The following is an 18,693-nucleotide window of genomic DNA, read 5'->3' as shown; positions in this document are numbered from 1 at the left end:
ATGAATTTCATTAACAGGCTATTTATTTCCTTGGCTGTTCAAACACTGAGCTCTGCCACGCTGCACTAAACACCTCCCCCCGAATCGGGACCACCTCCCTTTGCTACCCACTTTGCAGGATGAGCAACACTGGTAACTTGGGGAAGGGCAGGAGGCAGGGAAAGGTTAGTGGCATCTCTGCATCCCTCCTGTTTCACAGCCCCTTAGGCTCCTCCTCTCGCTCACTAACTTGGACTTGGACTGTCAAGCACACTGACTCTCACCTAACACACACCCTTCCTTCCCCTTGTCCTCCCCCGCTCCCTGCTATAAAGTAACTCGTGTAAAATCAGAGTAATTACTTAGGAAAACTTTATTTAAAACACCCGAGACGTGCAAGGCCTGAAGAATGGGAATTGCAGGATTTTAGGCCGCAGCCTCTCTCCATTTCGGCTGTCGTCTCCTGTATTAAAGCAATTTTCTCTTTATGATTGACATGAAAACACTGTTCCAAGAATGGAGCTTTTTAAACCACTTCAATTACCTGAGTGGGAAGGGATTTACCAGCACCTGGCAAACTCAGCTGCCACTTAGAGGCTTCTTGGCCCTTATCTAAGTAAATTTATGATCACCGACTAGGGCTCTGTTCCCCACCCATGCAGAGAGGGTAGAGCAGGTCTCCATATATGTGCCCAGCACTTGAGCTAACAGAATTAGAACAAATCTTACAACCTGAAGCTCAGGAATACACAGCCGAATCGGTTTCTTCTGGAGTACTTGAAAGTCAAAGTCAGTGGAGGTGCTGATTGCCTGATACCAGGCTGTGCAGAGCCCGTCTCCCCGCAAAGGGATCACTTTGGGCCACTGCAACACCCCTCCACCCCCAGCCGCCCAAGTGGCTGACAGTTCAGAAGAGGAGCCTGTCCATTTTGAGATGCCAATTCCCTTTCCATCTTTAATTTTTCTTATTTGACAGAGGGGGGCTTTCTTTGGCTAAGCATTAAAGATCACTCAGATTAAGTTCAGGCAGACTGTCAAACAGGTCACTGCTGAGGTCCTCATCTGACATGCTTCCATCCTCCTCCTTGGGGGTGCTGTCCTCCAGCTCCAGGCTTGGGGTGGAGAGTTCTTTGGATCCTACAGACACATTTCAGAGGAGTTAGCCATACTCTGAACTCTGAGGCTCAAGTCCTCATTATCAACCGATAAAAATGGCCCAAGGGTAAACTGCAGCCCCTGATCATGACCTCCCTGTAACTGCAGAGTGAGGACAAAGCTGATCTGCCGCTGGTTCGGAGTCACCAATGAATTCGAAGCAATGCCAATTCATCATCTACTCAGGCAAATGCAAATACAAGAAAACACATTGACAATGTGGGTTTGACTAATCTGTATTGGCATATATTTTTTAATCATGGCCCCTGCCTCTTAGCAGCCTTTGGGCACCCCTATTATAATCCCGACCCTGGCCTCTGGGTGCTACTAGGATATCAATATTTACTACCAATAATATAGGATAACTAGCTTCCTCTTATGAAATTATGCATGTTATCTGACACAGGGCTTTGCTGATCAATTGTTAAACTCAGTCCCTGGCATGTGCCTGCAAGTAATATTGGAGAAGGGAATTTAACCCCTTGATATGTCCTGGGGAGATTGCTTAGGGAACATCCTAACAACTGGACATGTAACAACTGCATCTGCAAAGCAGCTAACTGTAGCAGCTTTACTAGTAAAGACTGACTCAGCGGGATTTGTACCTAGAAAAAACAGAACTCAAGGCAATTTCATGTACCTTAAAGCCCCCATTCACGAGAATCTTAAGCATCTTACGGAAGTAGGGCATGAATTTCCTTTAAAAGAACATTAACCCCTTTGTTCCTGGAGCTGGGAATTCCCCTGAGGCTAAGTGTTAATGCAAACCCAAGGGTCTTTAACATCCTGAAACAAAGCTGAAATCCAAAGGGATATATAGTGTGGAAGATGAGCCTTTCAAAAATCGGTGATTTTCACCTTCCTAACCTCATTGGCTGAGTGTCAGCACCAAACCAAACATGGAGTGACATTACAAACTGACCTTCTGGCACCCCTGGGGAATGCTCAGTATAATTACTATTGGTAGTATTAGAACTGGCCCTCATATTGCAGCTTAATGTTACCCTAAAACAAGGCTGGAAGGGACGCTCAAACAACGGACACCATAGGGCACCACAGTTTAACCATGATCGAAGTGCTTTGGAGGCCAGTGTCACAGGCCCAGTCAAGCGCCCCTCTTGGCCACTCACCAGACTTTTGTAAGCCTCCAATGTCTAAAGAGAACCCATGTACTGTCCCTATCTTGGGGCTTCTAGGCTCACGCTCAGGGCGCAGACCCACTGTCTACCACACGATCCTGGGAGCTGTGATTATGCAGCCCATTGCCCAGCCCCTGGGAAACAGTGGTGGCCACTCAGGGTTTTCTTCCTCCTCCAACCCCCCTCAGCTGAAACCTTTCCTCTCCCAGAACGCCAGCTGTGGGGTGTTCTGGGTCTCGTTTACTTCAAGGGGCGTGTGTTAGGAGCAACATGCAGTGCACAGACACTTTGCAAAGGACTCTAATAGCACAGCTTGTTACTTAACTGCACAAGAAATACACAGATCAATACAAACAATAAACCCTATTTGCATGTCCCTGCCTCAGTTTCCTCACTACTAGACAGCTTTCTTTGGGCTAGGATCAGAGTCCTCTGGGGACATCCAGGGTCCTTCTGATGCAGTGCCTAGCTTGTGTTCTGAAACATGGAGCCTTCTCTTCCCACCCCACCTCACCTCTCTGACCCTGGCTGTTCTATCTCCTTACCCTCTCCTGCCCAAAACTCCCCATGTGGCTTTCAGGGAGGGGCTGTTTAAACTCCCCCGTTCTCACTTTTGTCTTCATCCTTTCCACTCTCTCCACTTCCCCCACTCCCTGCAGACAAATTGGGGAAAATATCTTCTGGCCTCAACTAACCCATTTTCATTCAGGTGTTTCCAGCTGGATAGGCAGCCATTAAATTCTAGCCACCCACCCGTCTGTAGTCTGGAAAGACCTGACACAAGCATAGCGGATACCATATATACATAAAGGCATTCCATGATACAAACATTTCTTAACAACTTCACAACTGTAATCAATTCATATGCTGTGTAGATGGAGCCCCCAAATCATCACAACCAGCATTCTAGATTGCCCGTATCAGATTAGAGAAGAAAGCAGCATAAGATCATAGAATCATAGAATATCAGGGTTGGAAGGGACCTCAGGAGGTCATCTAGTCCAACCCCCTGCTCAAAGCAGGACCAATCCCCAATTTTTGCCCCCCCGATCCCAAATGGCCCCCTCAAGGATTGAACTCACAACCCTGGGTTTAGCAGGCCAATGCTCAAACCACTGAGCTATCCCTCCCCCCAATGCTTTGGTTCAGGGGGGAAAGTGAAGTTCTACAATGCAGACTACAAACAGTCTCAATCTTTAGTACACAACTTGGACAGACTAGACACCAACATGCAAAGGAAAGCCTCTGGGTCACTGCATGCTAGAAGATAAGGTCCCTCCCTCCTCAGGACTGCCACTCAATAGTACAGATGTGAGAGGCTGCAGGATGCTCTAGTTTATGCAAAATAATACTTCTGTTTACACAGCACCTTCCACCTGATTAGGCCTGACAACAGATCGACAAGGAGCCCTGGAAAGTAAATCTGTTAGCAAGTGGAGAGCTGGGATTAGAATCAAGAAGTCTGACTCCCAGTCCAATGCTCTGACCATTAGATCATGCTGCCTCCCATATTTAGATGCCAAATACATACACCTAATTTGGGTACGGCCTTCGGGCTCTTGTCAAGTTGTGAGTCTGACCTTAGTATAGGCATTACAAATACTGAAACACTTTTAGGGACACAAAATAGGGACTGGACGTAAAAAGAGATTCCCCTCTCCCCCCAAGGCAGTCACACATCCACGTTCCCACTGAAAACAACTATATTCTTAGGGTATCAAGGGCTCCTAAGCCAGCCATACTTCTCTTACCTTCAGGCTCCTTAATCTCTGTGGCACTAGAGAGCTCATCCGAGCTGACATCTGTGAGACTGAGCTCAGAGGCAGAATCATCACTCAGGGAGGAAGAAAATATCTCCTCTTCTCTCAACAAATCATTGCTTTCCACTAAGAGAAACACACCAACAAGCAGGATAAGCTCAGAGCTGAGCTCAAGGTTAAAGACCATAGGCCGGATTCCTCACTATCTTCATAGGCAATACAACCATTCTGGTTTCATAGCATCGTATTCCTACTCTGCACTGGTGTAAATAACGAAGAAAGGGATGGAGAACCAGGCCCTGAATCATGTAAATCGAGACTGGAAGTGCACTGGACACATGCTGAACACGCACTGAAGGCAATGCACTGCACTGAACTCTCCCATCTCTGACTCCATGATTAAAGACAAACCAAGCAGGATCATAGGTGAGATGAAGGAAACGGAGAAGCCAGCCAGATTCCTGACTATCCCCGACCATAATCACGTCCCAAGGGCAAGAAGTAGTTTATCTGGAGAGGGAGTCCAATAAAGCAACATTACTAGAATTCTCAGGACTTCCAGGCTCTCTGCTGCAAGCCAGGGAGCCGAGCCCTAGTTAGAGCCAGGACTTCGGAGGCTTTCAGGCAGGGAGCCTGGAATCCCTTACAGGGCATGGCTGCCCAGAGTCACGGACCCGGGAAGCCCCTTGCTCCCTGGCAGTCCACATGGTGGGGCTACCCCAGGGCCACAGACCCTGGAAGCCCTGGGCTCCTCAGGAGCCCACCAGCAAACCAGGCAGGTTTTTATTGGAACCCTGCTGTGATTTGATGAAAGTCTGTCAAACCCAAGGATGTTTCCAAAAAACATTTCAGGTTCAACAAACCAGCATTTGCCAACAAAACTCTATTTTGTCAGAAAATTCCCAACCAGCTCTACCCAAGAGGACGAGCATCACTTACTCCCATGAGCACTTTCCTTTCCTACAGGCTTAGTGTATGACTTCTCTTCCAAGGGCAGATTTTTCATTTGGTCTTTCAGGTCAGTGACCGTGGATCTGATTGAAACAAAACCAACACCACTGATTAGCTCCAGGGACAGAAACAGCTGCCAGGAGAGACACAAAATTCATTCTTTGGATTTTCTGCAATGAGGGATTTTGGTAAACTCATGGTTCAAGGTAGATTCAGCTCTGCTAAGCAACTCTTGTATGTGAGGTGTGGGGCATGGGGGGCGTGGGGGGCAGGGAGACCTGAGGCGTCTACAGAAAGGGAAGGGAAAGAGAATCAATATTTAATTACAGGAGAACTGCAATTAAATCTCATTATTGGAGATGACTCACTGAGTTAACAGAACATCCTCCACAGTGGGTTATTATAGTACAGGAGGCAAGTTTAGATTCTGATGTCAGAACAAATTCATCAAGGAGATTCTAATAACAGAGCCATGCTGGACCATGAATGTTTTCACAGATATTTTCCACTAAGAACACTAATGGTTATTTATGGATTTTGGGGGGTAGGGGTGAATATAAGCGATTAACAGGGGTACCAGAAGAGAGAACAAGAAGTCAGGACAACTGGGTTCCAATCCCAGCTCTGGTACTGTTCCTTTCCTCATCGGTAACGTGAGGGATAACATCATCACATGCACCTTGCTGGGGTGATGGAGAGGAAGGTTGTGAGAATGAATTGTGTCTGAAAAGGGTTTTGAGATCCTTGGCTGGAAAGCACTAGGGAATGCCTAATGTTTTTAGTATCATTCCTCATCAATCTCCCTCAAAGGCCCAGAATCACCAGGAGAGACCTGGACACAGCTCCTTGCAGAGCCAGCCAGTGCTACATGTGCCCATCAGATGGGGCACTGCCGAGTGATGTGAAGGGCTCATCCCTGCAGAGGCCATGCATGCATCTCCAGTGTCCCAGCTTAATTCTATTTGCAATGCAGCAGAACCTCAGTTAGGAGCATCAGCATTACAAACTGACCAGTCAACCACACACCGCATTTAGAACCAGAAGTATGCAATCAGGCAGCAGCAGAGACCCCCCCCCCCAAAAAGCAAATACAGTACAGTGCTGCATTAAACGTAAACTACTAAAAAAATTAAGGGAAAGTTTAAAAAAAGAAAGAAGATTTGACAAGCTAAGGAAACTGTTTATGTGCTTGTTTCATTTAAATTAAGATGGTTAAAAGCAGCGTTTTTCTTCTGCACAGTAAAGTTTCAAAGCTGTATTAAGTCAATGTCCAGTTGTAAACTTTTGAAAGAACCAGAATGTTTTGTTCAGAGTTACGAATAACCTCTATTCCCCAGGTGTCCGTAACGTGGAGGTTCTACTGTAGTTATACTCTGCCTTCACAGGCTCCTCCCATCCCATGCATTTTCAGGTGGATAAAAAAATATGCTTCACATCCTGCCCCAAACTGTGGTAAAGTGTTGCTGTTGGCTGTTAAGGAGCCTACCAGGTGCTATCCCAGTAGTGACAGCATTGCAGTGGTGGGTGTCACCACGCTGCACACTGTTTGAGATCCTTCAGGATGAATGGCTCTATGCGATACTGCTTGGCAGTGACTTACCTGCTACATCTCTAGAGAACACAGGTATTTCAAATAAAGACCTTTCAGGAACAAATATTTAATAAATAGTCCCAGCCCTGCTGTATTGCAAAGGTCTTCAGTATCAGCCTGATGTTAATGAATGGATAGAGTGCTTCCCTGGGAAGGGAGGTCTGGGGCACACCATTGAGGGAACACTGCCTGCCAGCTGAAGGGGTACTTGGCAGTCCTGTGACACATTATCCCATTGTGGCACCTGGGTGCAAGGGAAAGAGTTAGAGACAGTGGCACACACAGAATCCCCAGATACCCCTGGGCCAGCTGGGTTGGAAAGACAAGGACACAATTAAAGGAACAGTAGCACAGAGCTAAGGATTACTGAAGGGGAAATGCTAATATCACCATCCTCTCCAGGGAAGAGGCCAGAGCATGCAAGGCCCAGCTGTGTGGAGATCACAGCCAAAAGGTAGAGTCCGTTTCCTTTCTCAGCATGATCCATTGTGGGAACGTGATAGCACAGGAAAGCAAGAGGAGAGCATGGAGACACAGGGAAGGGCAGGGGTTTAAGGGACACAAGTGGGCGTCTCTTGAAGAGAAGAGGCCCCAGGCAGAAGGGAATTCCTGCTGAGGTGCTAGAAAGGGAAAGAACTAAAGGGGGGAATCACCACTTTCTGAAAAGCGCCAAGTGGGTTCACTCAGTGAGTGACAGAGAAGGAGCTTCAGAAGTCAGTCAGTGCCCATGGTAGAGGGTTTGTGGAGGGGGAACATGAGCATGCTTGCTTACACGCTGTCTATGCACTTGGACTTGAGGGCACAGGAGTGCCATGATTAGACATGGAGCCTTTCATCTCCAGGTCAACAGTGTAGGGTCAGCCCAGAATAGGAACGGCAGGAAGTCATTCACACAAGATGGCTGCTCTGTGCCTGTGTGAAGTAAATTGGGGTACTCAGTCTAGTTCCCAAGGTATACGTGTCTCCATCACAAACAGATACCATCACAACTAGTCCCCTTGTTAGCTGCCTCAGCAGAGAGACCAAAGACTGAATGGACCATGGAGCCTGAACTCTCCATCTGCCCCTAGCTGGGGCTCCTCTCCCGGCAGTGGGCAAGCTTGAACTGACCTGCCCATGTTCTGGAACCTCCAGGGCTCGCAGTTTGGCACTTTATGCATCTAAAAGGGGAATGCCTCATTGGCCAAGGTGCTGGATTGCAACCCTGGCGATGGATGTTCTCTATCCACCACGCAGGTACAGAGACGGCTTCTCCACACTGCCTCAATAACAGGCCTCAATCGTGACCTGCAGAGGCCCCCTCTAGAAGCAAGAGGGGAATTCACCTTTGCCTTCTCTGAGGGCGCAAGCATAGGGTCTATTAGTGCTAGTTGTGACGTGGACACCTGCCTACTAGCAACTGAGCGGATATTCCCCACAACTCCTTTCACACAGGGGCACTGAGGAGTGGTCACACGGCAGTGCACACACTTGCGCCATTCCCACGTGGTTTGTGGTGAAATATTCTGCGGCTATACAAAGAGCTGCACTTGCAGCTGATGTGCTGAGCTCAGCGGGGTGAGGAATGCACCCCACATTGCCAGCAATGCATGGTGCGTGCACACATGTAGTGCCATATGTCCCACAAGACCCTTGGAAGGTACATTTCCCCTACTTGATGTGGCCGAGCTCCTGCTGGGTGCTCCGCGTCTCGAACCTCGCTTTGTCCAAGTCATCAGATTGAGCTTTGTGACTGTTCATCAAATCTTCCAGCATCTGTGGATGAGGGGGGACAGTCAGTCACTGCCAAAAGGGCTCCTCACAGACAGCTGCTGAGTCTACACAGCGGTGCTGAGCCCAGCAGAACATGCATGTGTGACTTGCTCTCTGCACGGGCCTGGAAGAGCTTGGGGAAAGCACAGCTGACACAAACCATGCTATCCATGGCAACGAGCACTTCACCTTTCCTTTACAGTTTGGGGTGCTCAGATCAAGATGGGGTATAGGATACTGGAATCTGTATCCCTTGACTCAGCCTCCTTAATGGAAATTAGGGCTACACTATAGATCTCTGCTGTGCATGCTTGGCCCACAGACTGCATTTTGGCCAACCATAATGTATAAAAACACCAATCAGTTTGAGAATGTGCCACCAGAGTCTCTTGGGCAGCAGGTTATGGGGGTTACTTGTCCACAGGCGCCAGACAGCAGGTGGTTTCTAAAAGGGTTAGACGACTGCTGCTAGCTGAGAAGTATAGTCAGGTCTGATCATTAGCTCCAATGTATTTTAGGCCCTTCACAACTCTGCCCCTCCCTACTTGTCCATGTCTTTCCCACTGCATTATCCCTTCTCTTCCTCTGCTCTGCCAGCCTCAATCACAAATGTCTTCACACCTTACGCAGAGAATGCCCTCCCAGAAGTGACTCATAAGGGCACTACCTTTTGTTCCAAATCCCTCCAACTTCTGCAGTGACGCCTACAAGAAATCAAGCAAGTTCCGATGGCTATGATGGGGACAGTCAGAAACTCTTAGATATATATGCTGGCTTTTTTTTTTTTTTTTTTTTTACGAACATGAACACTTGTATATATTTTGAATATACTCTTCTCCCCCCACCTTTCATATATCATTTGTCTTCTTATACTGTTAGCTCTTTGGGTCATGGACTGTGTTTGTACAGTACCTTGCACAATGGCACTACAGCAATATCAATATCAAATAAAAATAAGTCATCCTCTGCAGACTGTTACCATACTAAAAAGAAAAGGAGGACTTGTGGCACCTTAGAGACTAACCAATTTATTTGAGCATAAGCTTTCCTGAGCTACAGCTCACTTCATCGGATGCATACTGTGGAAAATACAGAAGATGTTTTTATACACACAAACCATGAAAAAATGGGTGTTTATCACTACAAAAGGTTTTCTCTCCCGCCACCCCACTCTCCTGCTGGTAATAGCTATCTAAAGTGATCACTCTCCTTACAATGTGTGTGATAATCAAGGTGGGCCATTTCGAGCACAAATCCAGGGTTTAACAAGAACTTCTGAGGAATGGGGGAGGGGGGGTGCTAGGAAAAAACAAGGGGAAATAGTTACCATACTGATCTTAGTTTTCTACATGGCACCTAGCTACCCATATGACAGGTGTCTTAGAAATACTGTGAGCGCGCCAATATTGTTTGATAAACACTTAAATTATATAGGAAAGAGAATTGCTACAGTTGGGCCTCACTACTGAGTCTCAGTGTTTAATTTCATTAACGTGGCCCCTTATAAACAGGGATTGCAGTGACCCCTCCCATAATTCCAGGTGCAAACAGGAGTTGGTTCTATCCTAAGGAATAAATACTGAAATCTGAAGCACACTGGAAAACACAGTAATATCCTGGTGTTGATTAATGTAGCACCAGTAAACCTTTTAGATGCTGTTAACGCAGGAAGCCTGAGAAATAACAGCTCTGCCATATGGGAACAGATCATCAAATCCATGATCTTTTCTCCAGCCTTCAGAGGAAGATATAAAACTCCCATAAATCTCCTGGATAGTTTTACAATACTATCCAAAGAGAAGATATACTTTCTGCCCCCAACTGGTGATCAATATACGCCAGAAGCATAAGGATCAACAGCCAGTCATTTACTCTAGCTGCTTGCACTGCAGATGCTATTCATACATGTGCCTAACCCCTCTTTTAAGAATGTTACTTACAATTTTCCTATCATCTCAAAGCAGTGAGTTCCACAGGTTATCAAACCATCACATGCTTTAAAAATGCATGTAATGATTTTGCCTGGGGAAGGCGAACCTGTAAAGCTATGTACCTTGCAGTATCGACTTTGAGTTCTCTTCATTTCATCAGTTTCAGACATCTGAGTGACTAGATCCTCCTCCTGTCGGTCTGAGAAGGAAAGCAGTGTAACTTTACCTAGTGAACTGGGTTGGTTCTGGCCAGAGAGCTGAGTCAGAGCAGAATCTACTTCTGTTCTGTGTCTGATTTTTAATAGTCACCTTGGCACTCCCTTTCCTCCGGGCACATTCCAAAGCTCAGTGGGCACCTCTCATGCCAGGGCTACATTCTACTGAGGAACTCATGTGAACAGCAGGAGCAGCTGCCAGATCTCCACGGGACTCATATACAATACCCAGGTTTATTGCTTTCACAGATATATAATAGGCACAAATGGGGAAGCTGTTATCGACACGAAGCCCTTTACGTACAGTTCTACTGTGAAAATGACATTAGTGGTTCCTTGTTTATTGCCATTCAATGACTATATTCAACATGCTCAGTTTATAAGTAGTAAAAATGATGGTTATATTCCTTTCCCCTACTCTGTGTTTTGTCTCTTCAGATTATAAGCCCTTTGGGACAGGGACTGACTCTCACCGTGTGTTTATACTGCACCTAACACAATGGGGACCTGATCCTTGTTGGGAACTTTCGGCCTTACTGGAATGTAACAGAGTTGCTGCAGTAAACTCAGCTTGGCATCTGAGAGTCAAGCTAGGTTCCTTCTGTTTCATGTAATTACCAAAGATTCTGCACCTCAAATTCTGCCCTTGGTTACAGGTAAGACACTTAACTGCCTCCACAGAAGCTGCTGCCATATAGGGAGAACAGAATTTAGCCCATAATTGGAGATTCTGTTTATGATTCATGAGCCAGAATAGAACCCAGCTCCCTCTCCCATGGTTATGTCAGCTCTGCACCGCTAATAGGAGTGAAGTAGTTAAAACCTAGTTGCTATAAACAGACAATCTGACTGAGCGGTGGCTCATGAGTATGAAGGGGTCATTTTTACACAGTTGCTTTGAAGAGTAGAGCCACAGTTTGATAATCTAGGACCAAGGCATTTCCAGGAGTGTCTCAGGTCTATGCCCAGCCAAGGTACTTGACATCCCATAGCATCCTTGAGAAAGGCCCAGTACTAACAATGCCAGCCAGCTCGCACATAGCACTTTTCAGCAGTAGATCTCAAAGCACTTTACAAAGGAAGTCAGTATCATTATCAATTCCCTCCCCCCATTGCCTCTCTAAGGGTAGGGCGGGGGTGACGTTTGAAAAACAAGTACAGAAGCGTATTGCAATGCACCAACCATTCACTGAATGGACCCCATCTCTCAAAGCACCACAGTGCAACACACAGAGTCAGACAGAGTTGGGAGACCCAGTGCATGTTCCCCTCCCACAGCTCTGCCAATGCCCTGGTGGGAGTCTGACTGAGCTAGCAAGCCCTGTGCATGCTCCCACACTTCCTCTCCAACTCTGCCAATTCACCACAGCATCCCCATCTCTTCCATTCCTGAGCAAACTGTCCACGACAACAAATAACATGATGCTCTCAACTGCAGGCTGCTTCCCTCCCGATTCCAGTCACCTGTCAGGCCCACAGGGCAGTGACCCGCATGGGGAGCAGTCCAGAGCAACACTCACTGAGCTTGTGCTTCAGTTGATCCACCTCTCGCCTCACACACTCATATTCGCGCCACAGGAGCTTTTTGCTAAAATGAAAGAGAGAGAGGGTTACCCCCTGGGGAAAGGTTTCAGAGTGGCAGCAAAAACAACAAGGAGTCCTTGTGGCACCTTAGAGACTAACAAATTTATTAACAAAGGAAGCAACAGCCTTAATTTCCCATGACCCACACGGCTGTAAAGCCCCAGAGCTGACCTCTCATGCACCTCCTGCATGACGCTGGAGCTGGGATACGGATCCGGGGTGCAATCTCCATCCGGCTGGTGAAACACTTGCTGTCGCAAGTTACGAAGCTCGCTCTTCAGCCCTTCCATTCTCCGCCCCAGCAGGGACTCCAAGCCACTCTGAGGGCTGTTATGCAATCGACCAACCTCCTCTGCAACAGCAAGCAAAACAACAGAAAATGGTTAGGCTTCAGCCTGCAACGGGAAGGGTGGGGTTGAATAATACACAGTACAATGGTCTCAAAAGTCAGTTCACTGCTGATGTATGGCACTGGACTGAGCACGCAGGGGGGCCTCTGCTGATCCCCTGACATGGTACAGCAAAATCGGTACCAGTTCCAGAGCTCCCTTCACCACTCTGCCAGCACACTCCAGGGGCATGAGGGGAGTCCGGTCTTCATGGCGTACTCTGAACAAGTGATACTCTTGGATAGAACCCGTGAGAGATGTAAACCAAGAGTTCCAACATCTGAGCCAACAACCTACAAGCTTCTGTACCAACAGATGTAAAGGTTGTATTCTGTAAGGCTTAGAGCAAAGGACTATGAGTTGGGACACCAGGTTTCTACTCTAGGTTTGAGCTCTATGTATTCAGCAGAATAGCGAACTGGACTGTGCCCCATTGGGGCGCTGCACTCACAGCCTGTTGTCTCATCAACAGGATCCCAAACAGTCAGATGAGGAGCAATCTCTGAACATCCCAGAATGACTGCAAAGCCAAGTGATTCATCAATACCTTCCAGATTATGGATCTGCTGTTGCTGGAGCTCCTTCTCTTGCTTCAGTCGATTTACTGACTGGGTGAGAGACTCAATGACCTGGGGGGAAGAGCAGGATGAGAACAAGTCTCATAGGGAAATAATTGAGTGCAGGGAAGAACTCAGTTGTCTTGTGCAAGTCAGTTCAGTTTCAGAAGCTGGGAATGCTGTGGGGCACCTCAAGACTGACTCTAAAAGCAACCACACTCGGCTGAGCAGGATAGAGGGGCTTCCAAGGAATCTCCTATGACCCTCCTCTTGGAAGGATAAAGGCTGTGATCAGGGGCAGGGAGAAGATTCAGTGCTCAAAGGGATACAGGGGACCTGACAGAGAGGAAAGGAAAGTTAGTGATCCTGGGAAGTTACTTTGCTTTAAAGAACAAGTGAAGTGTCCCTGCAGCTTCAGCCATGTGCTGGCAGGAATCAGGGGTGCTGCAGAGGCAACACACTCTCAAGCAGGGTGATGGGGAGAGAAAGGAACACCTCAAATCTTCATGTGGAGACCTTTCCAGCTGTCTCAAAGAGCAATATCCACTGGCTCAACAGGGACAGGCTTTTCCCATCGTGTGACAAACAGAGGATCCCCACAGTCCAGGGCATCCAGTGTAAGAAGTGTGTATTTTCAGCTCACTAGTGAAACCTGTCTCTTTCCCCTTAGTAGAGAGGCTAATGTCATCGGCACTCTGGAGTTACCTTAGCTTGCGAATGCAGCTGACTGCTGATGGTTGCAAGCTCCTCTGTTGCCATCCTGCAGTGTGGAAGACTTAGGCAGGTAGGACACGGTTGCCGAGATCCAGCCAGAGACTCATCAAATGCAACCTTCTCAGTGTTTATTCTGTCCAGCAGCAAATCCACTAAGAGATCAAAAGTAACAGGAGTTACAAGGGCTGCAGGGAAGGGAACCCACTTGTTTACCACACTGTTAGACTTGCCTCAGCTAGTGCCAAGACAAGGAACTTGGAAAAGGCCAAACTGAAGTTTTCAAAAGCAGAAACTAGATTCTTTCTTATTTCTGCTTAAATTATACAATCACGTGGAGTCATTAGAACAGGCAGGTCTGCCCACCCTGGAACCACTGTACGGATAACCAATAAGAGGGGCTTGAAATGGCCATTGCGTTGCTACATGGGTACAGAAGTTGCCTGGATTTTAACCCCAAGGCATCAACAGCTTTTACAAAACAAAAATAAAGACAAGAATAATCATCCATTTGAGACACAGCAACAACACCACATGATTGTACAATGCAATGGATATTCCTATAGAACCTCAATGCTATGGTAGCAAGTGCTTTTCGAAATGCTTGAGACAAACAGGTTGTTACCTTTGGAAGAGATGCTGATTGTGTTCAGACGCTGCTGTAATAGAGAAAGAGAAACCAGATTAAGTGGTAAAGACACTAAAGGACAGGGAAAGTTACACACACAGGAAGGAGTGGTAGGGTGCTTCACACGGCTTTCCACAGTGGATCTGTCTTCAGATAGGAGGAGGATGGGGTGTTAACACCAGAGGACAGGTTAGGAAATGCCCTCATGTTCTCAATGACGACTTCTCAAATCAACTAAATTGCAACAACAGTGATGAAGAGTGAACAGAGAAACAGAAGGGTGAAGTATGTGGGGCAAATCCAGAAGGGAAAGTAGTTGAAACAGGAATGAATTCAGGGAGGTCCTATGGTCTGTGTTATACAGGAAGTCGGACTAGATTTCACAGTGGTCCCTTCTGACTTTTAAATCTATGAAAAATGTTTGCAAAAGACATGTTTTTAATTATGTGAAACAATTACCATATTAGGTACATAAGGATAGTCACAGAACTTGGAAAAATCTAACAGCATTCCTAGAGGTCTGTATGATCTCTAGCCAGACTGAACTGCAGTGTAAGTGGGTCCCTTCCCCCGTGGCTGATTAATTAGGAACAGCACCAGTAGCTTTAAAACAACCATGTATCTCTAGCACCCTCTATAGCCCATAATCTCCCATTTTATAGATGGGGAGAACTGAGGAAGAGACTAGTTCAGGGGCTTGTCGAAACAGTAAATTGGGGCAGAGGCGGGAACAGAACTCAGCAATCCCAAAGCACAATTCCCCACTCTAAGCATTAGACCACTCTCCCCCAATGTTATTGCTGCCTTCTCTATAACACAGCCATCTTCCCTGGCTCTAACGATAAAATAATACATCTCAGAGCTGCACATCATACTACCCACAAATTGGCTCCCTTTCATGCCAATCCACGCTTTTATGGGGTGGATATCGCAGGAAGGTCTGACAAAACCCGAGGTATTCATCTGCTGGTCTTTAAAGAAAACCACTTGTATCTATCCAAAAGAGCACACCCCTTCCTCTGAACTGTTATATAATAAAGGTTCTGCAGGGCTGACAGAATAATCCTGGCTCAACAAAAGATCCAACTTTCTTGGGGAAGTCAAGAGAATCTTTCTTCACTGAAGGGACAAAAACAAACTGCACAGAGGACCTTGAGGACGTAATTTCCGTAAGTATCTGCAGTAAACACAGAGATGGATTTTATTTTGGCAAAGAGGCCTGGATTGTGATGTTTGCAAATAGTGGATACCCATCCAGTTCTAGAAGTTGCTTATTACAAGGAATTAGGTGATTCCTCTCAGTCCAGTGCCCAATCCATGTTGCATTCCCATTTCATCCCTTTTCTCTTCTAGGGCCTTGAATCACCCTGAGGAATCGCTCCCGACTCCTGAGCATTTACATCCTTGAAATATTTGCAGAAGCATTTCCATTTTCATCCCTTCTAGGGACACTGGAGCCTTGATACCTCCAGTCTAGTACCGAAAAAGACCTGCGTGAAAGTCATTTTTCAGTTGAATCCAACCATCAATGTGCAACATTCAACCAGTCTCTAGAGGACAGGGAGCTCTACAACAGTTACAATACTAGCCAAAAGGAGAATTTGTGACAACTTAGAGACTAACAAATTTATTCCTTTTCTTTTTGAGGATACAGACTAACATGGCTGCTACTCTGAAACCTAATACGAGCCAAAGCACCTACAGAAACCAGTCCTGGTGACTTCACCTACAGCAACGTTACCAACATAGTTCAAGGAACCAAGGGATCCAGCACTTGTTTAAATAGGACTTGCCTGGAGTGAGAGTCTAAGCCACAAGAAAGAGATGACAATGCAGCTGAACTTGCCTTTATTTTAGCCACATTGCTGTCTGTTGCAGTCAATATGGAGTTGAGCTGTGTATCCCAGTTCATGTGGCTGGTAGGCAGATGCTTTTAACTGTTTACCAATGACAAAGTAACCTAGAATCAGACCTTGGTGTATAAAGCTGAGGGATAGAGCAGAGCCCAACGCGGTGAAGATAGCTGGATTGACCTGTAAAACCACCAGCATAGAGATTTTTCTCCCTATACAGTCTATGCTCCTATTACAGTTAAAATAAATATACATGTATGGTAAGAGAAATAAATGGGAGGATACAGGACTGAGGGCAAAGTGCAGGGTCTAGAAATCCTGAGACTCCTACATAATTCACACCCAGAATGGATTTCATAAACTAGGCCTGATGGAAGCTCACTGGTACTGGGACAGGGCAGTACAGAGCCCAGGGCAGAAGCAGACTTCCGTACGGACCATCTCCTAGGGCCAAGCACAGCACCCTGCCATAGCGCTGGCGATGCAGTAAAATACACCCCATCCGCTTTCTCTGAGCCTTACGCGGACTCTGGGGCAGGGTCATGCCCTGTCCTCAAAGAAGGGTGAAGGAGGTAGGGATAGCCCAGGGCTCCCACCAGCTAAATCTGCCAGACAGTTCCAGGGTGTTTTGGGTGGGGGGTGGGTCAGCCCCCCCACCATGAGGTGTGAGGTCTCAGAAGGGTCTGGGGAGGTGCTGGGGGGAGGAGGTATGGCAGAGGCATGTGGGGGGCTCTGGAGAGGCATGCAGAGGGGCTGGCAGAGGGGCCTGGTGGATGGGTGGGGTGATGGGAGGTATCAACAGGGTGGAGTGGAGAGCGTGGTGGAGGGTCAGGGTAGGGTTCTCTGGTGAGGTGTTGGGGGGCCTGGCAGAGGGCGGGTGAGAGGGGGCTCCAGGGAGGCGTTGGGGGGCCAGGCAACGGGGTGGGGAGAGGGGGCTCCTGGGAGGCGTTGGAGGGCCTGGTGGAGGAGAAGGGTCAGGGGGCTCCGGGGAGGCGTTGGGGGGCTTGGCGGAGAGGGGGTTCTGGGGAGGCATTGGGGGGCCAGGCAGATGGGCAGGGTGAGGGAGCTCCGAGGAAGTGTTGGGGGGCTTGCAAATGGGGGGGCAGGGGTTCCAGAGAGGCGTTGGGGGGCTTGGCAGAGGGGTCGGGTGAGAGAGCTCCGGGGAGGTGTTGGGGGCCCTGGCAGACGGGCAGGGAGAGGGGGCTCCGGGGAGGCGTTGTGGGGCCCGGCGGACAGGCTGGGAGAGGGGGCTCTGGGGCGGTGTTGGGGGGCCTGGCCGATGGGCAGGGAGAGGGGGCCCCGGGGAGGCATTGGGGGGCCTGGAGGAGGAGAGGGAACTCCGGGGAGGTGTTCGGGGCCCTAGGAGAGGGGCGGGGTCAGGGGCTCCGGGGAGGTGTTGGGGGGGCCTGGCGGAGGGGTGGGGCCCCAGGGAGATGTGGGGACCGGGGGGGCCCGGGGAGGCATCGGGGGGCCTGGCGGAGCGGCGGGGCCCCAGGGGGCCTGGTGGCGGGGCCGGGCCCCAGGAGGCGTTGGGGGGGCCTGGCAGAGGGGTGGGGAGCCCCAGGGGGATGTGGGGCAGGGGCCCTGGGGAGGTGTCAGGGAGCTTGGCAGAGGTGTTGGGGGGGGGGCTGGCGGAGGGGCACGGCCCCAGGGATATGTAGGGCAGGGTGGGGGGGCCCAGGGAGGCATAGGGGGGCCTGGCATAGGGGCAGGGCAGGGGGTCTGGCTGAGGGGTGGGGCATGGGGAGGCGTTGGGGGGGCCTGATGGAGGGGCGGGGTCCCCAGGTAGATGTGGGGCGGGGTCCCCAGGGAGGTGTCAGGGAGCTTGGCAGACGCGTTGGGGGGGGGGTCTGGCGGAGGGGCGGGGCCACGGGGAGATGTGGGGCAGGGCAGGGGGCCCCGAGGAGGCGTGGGGGGGCCTGGCAGAGGGGCGGGGGGCCTTGGGGAGCCTGCCGGAGGGGCGGGGCCAGGGGAGGCGTTGGGGGGGCCTGGCGGAGGGGCGGGGCGTGGGGCCCCGGGGGAATGCGAGGCGGGGGGCCCCGGGGGCCTGCCGGAGGGGCGGGGCCAGGGGAGGCGTTGGGGGGGGCTGGCGGAGGGGCGGGGGGCCCCGGGGGCCTGGCGGAGGGGCGGGGCCCCGGGGGTCTCTGCGGGAACGCGGCCTAGCGAGCAGGTCTCGGGTCCCAGCGGCGAGACCGGGCTCGGGCCGAGCTGGGAGGCGCGGGGCGGGGGTCCCTACTACCGGTGCCACAGGCTCCCGGGCCCGGCGCGCGGCTCCGACGCCCCCACGCCCCTTGGGGGCTGCCTCGCTCCCTCCGAGGTTTCAAACCGCGCCCAGCCGCCGTCACCGCACCCCCCTGCCCCGGCGCCTGCTGGGGGATGGAGTCCGCCCTGCCCCCCCGGCCCAGAGAGACACGGCCTCAGGACTACACTTCCCAGCAGCCATGGCGGGCAGGCCGGCCTACAATCCCATCGTGCCCCGCGGCGTCTGAAAAGCGGCC

At 49.6% G+C, this 18,693-nt stretch overlaps 1 protein-coding gene across 5 annotated transcripts; it reads right to left on the bottom strand.

Annotated features, from left to right (window-relative positions):
* Positions 1-334: 334 nt before the first annotated feature.
* LOC125641531 (uncharacterized) lies at positions 335-18,549 on the bottom strand. 5 transcript variants are annotated; one of them, XM_048861621.2, is made up of 12 exons: positions 18,435-18,549; positions 16,189-16,375; positions 14,340-14,373; positions 13,709-13,869; positions 12,994-13,075; positions 12,229-12,409; positions 11,994-12,061; positions 10,381-10,457; positions 8,230-8,330; positions 4,973-5,067; positions 4,025-4,159; positions 335-1,116 (listed from the first exon to the last, which is right to left on the bottom strand). In XM_048861621.2, exons 2-12 carry the CDS (start codon positions 16,252-16,254, stop codon positions 980-982), a joined length of 1,137 nt encoding a protein of 378 aa, XP_048717578.1. In that variant the 5' UTR covers positions 16,255-16,375; positions 18,435-18,549; the 3' UTR covers positions 335-979. The 5 variants fall into 5 exon arrangements, with proteins under 5 accessions (XP_048717578.1, XP_048717581.1, XP_048717580.1 ...); XM_048861624.2 differs by having other exon boundaries at positions 14,340-14,370; XM_048861623.2 differs by having other exon boundaries at positions 16,189-16,279.
* Positions 18,550-18,693: the final 144 nt, after the last annotated feature.

Source organism: Caretta caretta, chromosome 8, assembly GCF_965140235.1.
Source record: "Caretta caretta isolate rCarCar2 chromosome 8, rCarCar1.hap1, whole genome shotgun sequence".
NCBI lineage: Eukaryota > Metazoa > Chordata > Testudines > Cheloniidae > Caretta > Caretta caretta.
Note: the sequence above shows the minus strand (reverse complement) of the source record. Positions and strands in the feature narration are given on the sequence as shown.